Consider the following 11,237-nt stretch of genomic DNA (forward strand, 5'->3'; position numbering starts at 1 on the left):
CTAAAATAAAATACCATGCAGCATCTGAGGCACCTAAGTCTTAGGCTAGGCTCTAATACTAGAAGTACTACCATTTCCTTCCCAGCTACTTAGCCTCAGAGATATTATTTTGTCCCAACAACAACAAAAAAAAATACAGTAATTCCTCCTAGAAGGCATTTTGCCTAATTACACATCTCCAGTGAAGTTTCCCATGTTTTACAACATTACATTCATTACTTCTTCCAATACTAAAAATCACTTATAACCTACTAAATAGAGAGATCACTTTTCTGTCAGTAGATTTAAAAGCATGAAATTGTGGAAATAATCTAGAATATTCAAAAGCTCAAGTCACAGTGAACGTCAGTATGACACAACTTCTTGACCCTTCTGGAAATGCTCCACGTAACCATTTAGAGTAACGCAGATAAGTATTATCATCACTTCCTACAGCCAGAAACAGGTTAGGTGATTTGTTCAAGGTCACAGAGACCCAGCAACTAGTCATAACATAGAGAATGCTACTATAAAAGTAATCAAACCAGATTTTATTTCTTTACCATCTGAAATAACAATGCTGACTTGAAAAAGCCCAAGTTGATGCTCTGCATTCAAACTGGCAAAAATAAAGTCCACCACTTCACCAGCGGGGAAAAAAACCTAATGATTTTTCTGAGGCTTTTTCCCATCCCTTAAGAAACAAACCGGGATTTTCTCACTGAAACAGTCTGCCCCTCGTTAGCAGGGTAGTAAATCACTTGTTTTAAATACCCACACAAATATATGGATTCTCAAATTAGTTAATATTAAAAGAAACACAGTAAAAGGGTAAAAAGTAACTCATTAATGTAACATATGATTTCATCCTTAAAGAATTTAAATATTTACCACCAACAAGTATAGTTGCCCCATTCGGTATATCTTTTACAGCTTCAACAGGATCAGTGTAAAATTTGGTGTTGTGATGACAGCTGGTAGAAAAATAGCATCCAGAAATCTGGAACAACATTAGAAGAAACAAGTGAATGAGTAAAAAGCAGCTTTATAACGATGACTATCCCCCTAGCTAGAGAAGGGGGAAAATATATTTTAGAAGATATTGCTACTGTAAACATTTAACATTGCAGGGGGGAGAGAAGGTTTCCGGTCTCCAAAACAAGGAGTCTATTGTCTCTCTATCCCCCACATCACCCCTATTTTATGACATTCCTATCTATTATGAAGGGTTGAGGCTTAATATGAGCTCTATCAAATTGACAGTATCCAAACAGATTTAAAGTTTCTGAATTCCATCCTAAGCTACTGACAAATTGTGACTTTTTGTGAACAGATTCACAAATGCAATTCCTCAGCAAGAGTTAGAGCAACTCAAACACTGCTCTAATCTACACACTGCTACTTGTAGCTTCAAACATAACCAGAAATTGCTGAAGCAGAGAGCCACCACCAGCACAAGATCTGAGTCGAGGCCCAGGAACAACATGAAGTACAGCACCGCACTGGCAGTATAGTAAGCAAGGACTCCCTTCAACAGAGTGAACCTTCCCCCAACTTCCTAACACAGTCTTAGAGTTATTTATGTTGTTACACAGCCCAGGATCAGAGAAACTCCAACAAACCAATGAAATAGGGAGGACAAGAGGGAAATCAATATAATTCCCACTCCCAAATCTAGACTTCACAGTGCAAAGCCATTACATACACAGTAACCATCATAACTCATCTATTATATTCTTACGTCACAGTTACCCTAACCTTTTTTTTTCCTTCAAGTATTTCCCATTACTATTGACATGCATTAATACTAATCAAGTACTGTCAAGGTACCAAGATCAACCGACATTTAAGTCATTACATTCACACAGTCTCCATAAATTAAGAGGAAGTTAAAATACTACCTACTGGTGTTTCCACTTCTAACTTTACAGTAGAAGTGAGAAATTTTAAACTGGGAAAGAAGGAGAAGAATGAGTAAATAAATAATAAATAAGCTAATCTACACATTCTAAAGACAATAGCCTATTTCATCCCTTAAGAGTTGCCTTAAGATCCAGTTACAACCAGGGTAATATTTTTTGGCTCAGTTTCAAGATTACACAAACTGCCTTCTTTATAAAATTAAGGCTGCAAGAGTTTATACTGAGTATTAAGAAAACCTTTCTGAATGGAGTCTTATCTCCTTCTCAGTGGAAACACTGATGTTCCTCTGTTTTGGTGGGCTCCGAGAAAAAAAAAAAAAAAAAAAAAAAAAAATCAGTATGCGGGTCATAAAGTACAGTGCCAGCTGAGAAGAAGACCCCTCCCCATGCTGAATTATACAATGACTATTTCTTTCTGAAATGTTTTGGTTGGGTTTGTTTGTTTTCTTTCATAACGACAGTAAGACTGCAAAAAGCATTTTTCTGGTCACATTCAGCAGGCAAACGACAAAATGAGTATTAAGTGCCAGCAGCCTCGGGAGCCCCAGTATCACAGGGCTGCAAGCAGGCATGAGGGCCAGGGCTGGAGGGAGGCCAGGCCACTGCTGTGCCCCTGTACCCACACATCGGAAAACATTTTCAAGAGACCACATAGTACCTTTTATTTAATCTTCCCAACTGCCTGTAACAGTGAGTAAAAACAGAACAGCGTATGTTACACGTGTGCTTTCCCAGGCTGGGTGTCTCTGATGAGGGTATCTGCCCTTCTGTACAAAATAAGTCACCGCCAGTCTCTTGCCCACCTACCCCGCCGTCCGAGAGCAACGGGCTTTCCGGGAGCCGGGGTGCCAGGCAGCACCCACCCCACCCTGCAGGCTAAGGCCTCAGGAGCTGGCTGCAATTCTGGCAGCCCGGGTTTAAGAGAGAAGTAACGTGAGGACGGATGAATTCCTAGAACGATCAGCAAAATCTAAGTAAGTTTTACGGAAGAGCAAAATACAATTTACCAAAACAAAGACTGAAAGAGCTATGACTGTTTGTCTATAAAGACATAGGAATAGTAAACATGTGCATGAGAAGCACAGTAGATGAGCTATTTCCGCTAAAATAAAATAAGAAAAGCCACAGAAACAGTCCTGGCTGAAGAGACAACAAAATAACTTGGCGACGGTTACGCGTGGGCTGGAAACCATCAGATCGGCGAGGTCTGGGAGAGACTTCCCCCAGAAGCGCACAGCAAGGCAGCGGGCTGGCTGCACGGCCGAACGCCGGGGGTTCGGGCTGCCAGGGAGCCCTGCTCGCCCACCCCTGCTCTCCGCGCCTACACCTGCAGCCGGCCTCCAGGAGGGACCGAGCAAGATGGAAAAACACCGTAAAAGACCGTAATTGTGCCGCGATTTTTAAATGCGGCGGCAGTAAAAATAATTAAATCTCCAAGCCGAACCTCCGGGCCCGGGTCACCGCATCCCACACCACCGCCGGAGCCAGGCCTGCCCCCCACCACTCCCCGCCGCTCGCGGGCCTCCTTGGGGCCAAAACCCCCACATTCCTAGGAAAAGAAAAAAATAAATAAACAGAAAGACCCAAAAACTTCCCCGCGGGCGCGGACAACGCCACTTTCTCGGGGTAGCAGGAGTCGGCCCCGCCGCGGCGGGTACCTCGCCAAGGTCACGGCCGCGATGGCAAAGGCCCGGCGGGAAGGGGGACGTGGAGGAGGGGTCGGGCAACCCAGCTGCTCCCCACTCCCCGCCTTACCTCAGCCCCGGCGCCCCGCACCCGGGCGGCAGGAAGGAGGATGCGTCGGCTGAGAGACGGCAGGAGGAATTTGTACGCCGCCATCTTCGCGCTGCGCGGTTCTCAAGAGTAGGAAAGCGGAGTTAAGGAGGCGGCGGGTTGGACCGGGGCAGGCGGCTGCTGCCGTCCGAGGCCAGGGCGATGGACGGAACGCGATCGGTGGCTCCGGAGGGCGGAGGGAGGGAGGGTGAGGGGCTCGGCCCTAACGCCCACTGACGTCGGTTGCTCTTGAGGCGGGGCCGCCGGGGGCCGCCGACTGAGGGGAGCTGGCAGCTGCTGGCTGCCATCTCTCCTCAAGCAGCGGTCCCCGTCTCTCAGTCGCTGTCCCACGGGGGAGGACCGACGGCAGGGTCAGGCGAGGGGAGCAGCCCCCACTCCTGGAGCCTCGGGGAGCAGAAAGCAGCTCCCTTCCCCGCCCCCCGTCCCGTGCTACAGCCCCACTGATACCCCCGACCCAGCAGTCAGCGGTTTTGTTCTTGAAAACCCACGGAAAACTCAGGTGGACAAACCCTTCAGCTCTAAAGGGTGGGGGGTTTTGTCCAGTTTTCCTTCTGACGCTCCTTTACTTCCACAGACAGACAATGCAGATGCGCCATCGCAGATGTCTCCCTGTGAGACGACGGTGGCTTAAATTTCTGTCCGATCACTTTGTGACCGAGGACAAACATCACGAGAATTAAAGTAAGGACAGAGGCTCTGAATGGTTAAGTTTCCAACGCGCAGCCCTCAGGGTTGAGCCAGGCTCCAGTAAGCACATGGTCTCCCCAGGCCGCTTGGATGCTATGTTTGGGTGGGAAAATGTTACGAGAATAGCTATGTACTTGTTTCAGCAGCCACGTGATGTAACTGCTGGCATTTCTGCTGCTGCTAGAAGGAAAATTTAAAGCATGCCTCCACCATTATTTACGCTTTCTAAAAATATCCCAAATGATCAGTGCATGCCCTAACAATGCCTGATGGAAGGGAAGGATTCACAGAAAAATGTGAAAAGCTGTTTAGATCCAGGAAAAGATAAAGTCCCCTCACGCAGATGACAGGAGGTCACACTTCTTGCAGGTCATGCTGCTCTTCATCTTGTTTCCAGCCTGTCTCCAACGCAGCTGCTGGCCTCACTGTATTTAACCATGGTGGCATGAACACGCAGTAGGATAATTTACAACAAGGACGCCAAGGTTTTAAGAGTATGCTGCTAGTCTCTGAAGTGTTTGTGCACACCCAGTCCATTTTATTCAGAGCGCTGGTTCAGCCTTGCAGCTGCTGCTCCATGGTACCCATGAGGAGCAGGAGTCAGCCCTGTCACAGTGCCCCCTGCCATGCCACTCATGCATTTTAAAAGGTGGTGGTATCTGTAGTAACAGTTCCCATAACAGACAAACCTTGCAGATGCCACTGAAGCATGGTGGAGACATCATCACTGTCAGGAAGGTTTTGGGTTGGTTTGGGTTTTTTTTTCCTAGATATTCACAATATTTAACTAGTCAGCTAAGTGTGAGGCAGTTCCAGGTGTAAAAAGTTACAAATTAAGGGGCTTAGTGAACTGAAAAACAAAGGAACAGCACAGCGTGTATTCTTCTCGGGCTACGCAGCATCAGAAAAGTTTTACAGGACTGGATTTCTGAACCTTGCTTCTACCTAAATTTCATATAGACATGTAAATTCCTTAAGTCATGTTTCCTTTCCTGAAAAAAAAAACTCCCTAAGCATTGAAAAACTTGTCTAAAATAAGTTTATTCTCTTCAGTTCAGTAAATATCTTCCTTTAAACCAACAGCATGCATTCTCAAACTTAACAAAGCATTCACTCTTGAGCACTTGTTACGTACCCAGCTAGCATTTGTTACGTACCCAGCTAGCACTTGTTTTGCACGCACTATTTGGACTCCCAGCAGCATTCCTCTTCGCAGGCCGGAGGAAGGGGGCTAACGGCATGCAGTAGGTATTGTGCATGAGTCTTAATACCTCCTTGGAACATCTATTACACAAAGCTGGTAATTCTACTTACAGTTTCTGAAATAGGAAATTAAGAGGATATGACTTTTCCTTATCAGGTGCTATGGGTCATCTAAAACCAAAATTATTTTTTAAAAAATTGTGCAAGGTCCACATGCTTTGGACTACAAGCCTCTTATTTTGGTTTAGACAAGCTCCAAACATAACTGAATGAGCAGATAAAATAATTTGTTCTGGAGCAGTTTATAAAGGATACTAGATAATCTACTTTGTCTTAATTTTTTAAGATGTTTTAAAGCTGTTAACACAGCAAGTACTACAACTAAGCAGCCAACATGAAAAAAAGTCTCTAAAATGATCAAGAATATTTTTAATATGATCTTATTTTGTTCATTGAAGTAAATCACGTAATAGTGGTAGCATGCAAGTTAAACACTTTTCAAGTTCAACAGCATTTAGAGTTTTGATCCCTTGGTGCCAAAAACAAGTCAGCAGATAGGCATTCCAGAGCTACCACAGGTTAATCATTATATACACTGTATAGCATCAGCTTACTTATACTTCTACCAAGCATAATAAAAGTCAGCAATGCAGTGAAATAATATTTCCCAAAGAAGCCATCAAAGAGTTAGCAGATAGGCAGGCTATTTTAATATGTTTGCTTTACTTGTACAGGGGGAAGAACCAGACATCAGATGAACAACTTTGTTCCTAGACAAATTTATCAACATTTGTTTATACTTGACCTAGATTTTAGCTAATTAAAATCTAGCAATTTACCTTTCCTTCAGATCCATTGGCATTTGGTAAGAAAATTCTGTTATTCAGGCATGAAAATAACACAGAAGGGAAAGCTCGTTAAAATACGCAGCAACTAGAACATGCACAGAACACCTAAACTTATCTCCAACACACTAATAGGTCCCAGTCCTGAAACAAGAGGTTAGTGTTTAAGTACTTTTGAGTATTACTTAAAATATTAAAGTATTTTTGTATTAATCATTTAACAGCACTTGAAACTTATCTTTGGACAAATTGGAATGAACCTGATTCCCTTGATATGGGATGGAAAGTCAAAGAAAATTGAAAGATTATTTCATAGCATCTACATCTTCCTGCAAGAATGGAGTACTACAGGGAAAACAAATAAAGGAATGTGCAATACATTCAACAATTTTAAGATCAGCTCATAGCATTTACAGGAAATACATTTAATTAGAGGAAGACAAAAGGGCTGCCCCCTGCATCACCAATGATTACACTAGTAAGCCATATGAACTTAAATATTCAACTGATTAACAAGGTTCAGATGACAGGAAGGTCATTACAAAGAAAAATGGATATTTACAGGTCTAGTGAAAACTATACATGTTAAAAATCAGGAGGGATTTAGCAAATGAAAGTTCATACATAATTAAACGTAAAAACTAAAGGCAAAAATAAATTGGAATAAAAAAAAAAAACCAACAAAAACCATCTTCTAGACTGTTACGGAAATGTAAGGCAAATGAGAGAACCACAGAGCCAAGATTTTTTAAGGAAACAACTCGTGGAGCTGTTGAGTAATCCCTTTGCTGACTACCTCTGCCAGCATTTTCCCTCCACAGTTCTAAGCTTATGATCAAAGGGGATACCAAAGTATGAAAGGATCCTGAAGCTACATAATAAGGAAGAATCAACCATTTTTGGTTAAGAGCAGTTCTTTATCCCTGAAGGATCTCTTGAACAGACAATAGAAAGTCAATAAAAAAAAAATTGTTACAATGAATATCATAGTAGAATACAGCAGCTCACCTAACAAAGAAAAATTTTTAAACCTAATTGGATGAGCAGGTCCACATTGTGAAAAACAATCTGGGGGGGATTTTTTTTTTTATTTGTTTCATACTCCTCCAGTTTCCATACAGCATTCTTAGATTTCAGGCAGGATGCCCTACTTTCTTACAAATGATACAGAACAGAAGTTTCTGTATCATGTCAGACTACCATATTGCTATTACAAGCTAAGATCAGCAACTATGCAGAACTTCTAAGAAGGCACCAAACATTTTAAGCCTCATCAAAATTGGAGAATTAAAGTTACTGCAGCAAGTTATTCACTTATTAACCTCAACAGCACTGAGAAATAGCCACCAAAATATCAGCAGTTAAATCAACAGTTAAATAGTTACTTCAGTAGTCTTAAAAATACAAAAATACAAAACTTCAAACTTTCTGACCACTGCAAATGTGCCTCAATGCAAAACCACAGTTCTTAAAATTAAGGTGTCATTTTTGTTTAAACACAACCACAAAGTCTGTAACTCAGAATGATCCTTGGCACTTCTATACATATTCATATATTGCATATTTAGTAACTGTCATCAACACTGTCCAAATTAATTAAGTGTAATAACCTTCAACAATGACAGTCAGTATGTCTACTAGTTATGGAGAAAGGATAAGTGACTTATCACTCCTTTACAGCAGGAGTGACGAAAAAAACAAAATGTCTATTCAGCAGATATTTGCAGACATCTGCTGCACAAGTTCCGTATGTTTGTGTATTGATATTTAAGGAGGCTGGTTTAAATTCTTACTCAGAAAACCCTACTAATCTCTTACTACTCATTTTTGCCAGGATTTTTATGCTGGAAGAATGCAACAGAACAGAAAAGTCTTCACCCCACCCCCACCACCCCCCACACTGTCCAAGATGAAAGAACAGGATTATTTTGCACTCCATGCCAATAGTGTTGTAAAAGAGTAAAGGTAAACATAACAAAAGGGGCCTCAGAAGCAATAAAGAGGAATCCTGAGCATGTCAGTTCATGTTTGGTAGCACTACTGTAACAGGCTTTTCCAGATTCTGCAATGCTACATTTACCCATTGTTACATTAAAAAGCTGCACGGGGTACTTTCAAACAGACCTCATCAGCAACAGACTGTACTTTAAAAGTCAGAAGCTAGGAGGACTTTGTAAAACTACTAGTGGAGAAATCTTTTTCCTTGTATTTGATACACAACTTAAAGAAGCAAATAGAGAACCTGAAGATGACAATGCAGAACTGTGTTTGCAGATGTCGTACACGGTAAGCAGATCACCCCCTATCCCGTATGTCACTGCAGCTAGTGCTGTACAGTGACTACAGGACAGCCGCAGAGTTGGAAAGGAAGAAAAGCAGCACCTGCCTGGTCTGCAAGCTTCGCCTGTAACTCTCATTTCCTCTTTGAAACTCGGACTTTGCCATCCATTTCATGGGTGTGAAGCTCAATTGGCAAGCACAATTTCTTGGATACAGGAGTCCAGCATGCAAACCCACGTGTGTAGTACAAGCCCTTGTACTTATTTTATCATCCACTGACTAGGGAGCCAGTTCCCTGTGTGCACTGACAAAATCAAGTGACAATTCATTCTCATTTGAATTGTTTTGCTCAGTTCTTCTAGTTATCCAGCTGCTGGAGGAAGACCTGTCTGGAGTTCAGAATGGCTTCCTCCTGCAGTGGGCCGCTCACCAACGGCTTGGTTAATATTCTTAATGGTCCCAATGGTTACACATCTGATAGGAAATGCAGACCGTCATTTCCTGTGACATTTAATTTCATAGTCGCAACCAAATGAACAGAAGAATTAGTACAGAAGGTAACTTAACCTTCACATGGGATATATGGCAAAATCCGAAGCTTTTGTTGTTAAATTTTTTGTAAGGTTATTTTAAAATGAGTGATACCATTCACTCGTCCATCTTTTTAAAAGGCCTCTTAGAATCAGTTAGCCTTAGGATATCGGGTTTTCCTTCAGCTCTCCCTTTTGAAAAAGTTTTGTTTTGAAAAAGTATATCTGTCTGATTTTAAACCTGGTTCTACAAATACACACTCAAAGGGAGCCCGGAAGCCTGCTAAGCCTAAGCAGCAGGTTCCTTGCACTTAAAAGCACACAGCTCATTGTTACAAAGCTCTTGGGCCTCTTCCTCTCAACGTCACCAGCTCCAAATCTCTTGTCGAAGGTCCGGATGGTTTGATTTAGGATCTAGCTTGAAGCCATACCCTAACAGTCCACTGAAGACATCCATACTCTGCTTTGGGGTTTTGCAGAGTTTCAGGAAACACAACCGTTTAAGATTGACCTCACTAGCCCGAAACATCCCCGTTAAAAGCTGGACTACACCGAGCGCACGGGTGACACCCTGTGGCATCCTGCTGAATCCTCAAAGAGAAAGGGCTTCCCGCAGTTTGATGCTTACCTTCCTCCAGCACCAATGCCTGTCCTCACTTAAGACAGCAGGTCCCAATGAGGTGCTACTTCTGTAGCAAGTTTGGGATAGAGATCTTTAAGTGCCAATGGTAACCAGAAATACTGGCTGAAACTCATTACTATGGGAATGGCAAAAGGGGTCTCTGACTCCCATATAATCTTAAATCACCTTTAGAATGTGTAATTCCTGTGATTCTAGATTATTCATCCAAGTGATAAATATTATAGTTTTGGTTGTAATGCATTTAAATCGCTAATAAATTCAAGCAGGCACTGCAATAATTTAACTCAGCTTGCAAGTTATCCACACCAGGAATCAGAACATTTGTCAATAATCTTGGATTTTCAATTTATTTCACAGGGTAAAACCTTGATTACCGTTATCATGGCTTGCCACTCCAGCAGTTGTAGACTGTAACAGAGGAGCTACTTGTGACAAGAATAGGTCTTCAAAATCAGTATGCTTATATTTATTTTTTATGCCTTTGAAAAATAGGATATTTGGCTGAACATACGTTCAAGACAGTACCCTCTTGAACCCAGTCACACCCCCAGGTAGCAGATTTCCAGCAAGCCAACCAGAACACTGCAGACATTTCATATTCCTACTCCCTGCTTAATGTACAAGAAACACAGACTCCTGGCCGTAGCAAGGACAGTACCTGCATTTGCAGGGTTGAACATTCAACTGTAGTACAGGAAAAGGGACAGGGAGGCTTTTAACACAGATGAGCTTCCTAGTCATGTTCGTCGGAAAGACACAGTTACATGAGCACAACTTACAAGGCAGCATCCAAAAGAGTGGGAAGAAAGGGCAAGAGAGCAGAGAGCTGTTTAAATTAGTACTCTTCCAAAACAAATGCTTGCCAAACTAACACATTACACCTCTGTCTCATATAAAATATTATCAAGTACACATTGCTTCTTATGCAACCCATGATCCTTTCAGGTTAGTTTTGTTTTATTTTGTTTTTCCCTCAAGAGAACCCCAGAAGCAGCAGAAAAGCTTTAATGCTAAGTGCTGCATAGATTAATACAATACTGCAATTAGTACATTTACTTTTGCTATGATCCAAGGGAATTAACAGTATAAAACCTCTTACGGTAGCATAAAACTTTACTGAAAGCCAGATGAAGGTGCTGAGGGTAAGTTACACATTACAGTTTCAGAAGGAATTTACAGTCTCAGCTTATAGCCACCCAGATCACCTTGGCGATCCAACTGCAGACCAGGTCTCTGGAAAAAATGGGCAGCACTCAGTCAGATAAGCGACCTGACCTTACACCCAAAACTGTCACATGACTCTAGGATTAATGCAATTAAAGATGAGAACGTGCAGTTAGGGACATGAGTCTGC

The 11,237-nt window shown here is 42.2% G+C and overlaps 1 protein-coding gene across 1 annotated transcript in view; it reads right to left on the reverse strand.

Moving 5' to 3' along the window:
- The window catches only part of OXCT1 (3-oxoacid CoA-transferase 1), a 91,091-nt gene extending 87,209 nt beyond the window's left edge, over nucleotides 1-3,882 (reverse strand). The window contains exons 1-2 of the mRNA XM_086770517.1: nucleotides 3,657-3,882; nucleotides 871-979 (exon numbers count right to left, since the gene is read on the reverse strand). Coding sequence (XP_086626643.1) covers nucleotides 871-979; nucleotides 3,657-3,740 — 193 coding nt within the window. The 5' untranslated portion in view covers nucleotides 3,741-3,882. The remainder of the gene's footprint in view (nucleotides 1-870; nucleotides 980-3,656) is intronic.
- Between the last annotated feature and the right edge of the window lie 7,355 nt (nucleotides 3,883-11,237).

The sequence above is a fragment of the Chlamydotis macqueenii genome, chromosome Z (assembly GCF_036417535.1).
Source record: "Chlamydotis macqueenii isolate bChlMac1 chromosome Z, bChlMac1.mat, whole genome shotgun sequence".
Lineage (NCBI taxonomy): Eukaryota > Metazoa > Chordata > Aves > Otidiformes > Otididae > Chlamydotis > Chlamydotis macqueenii.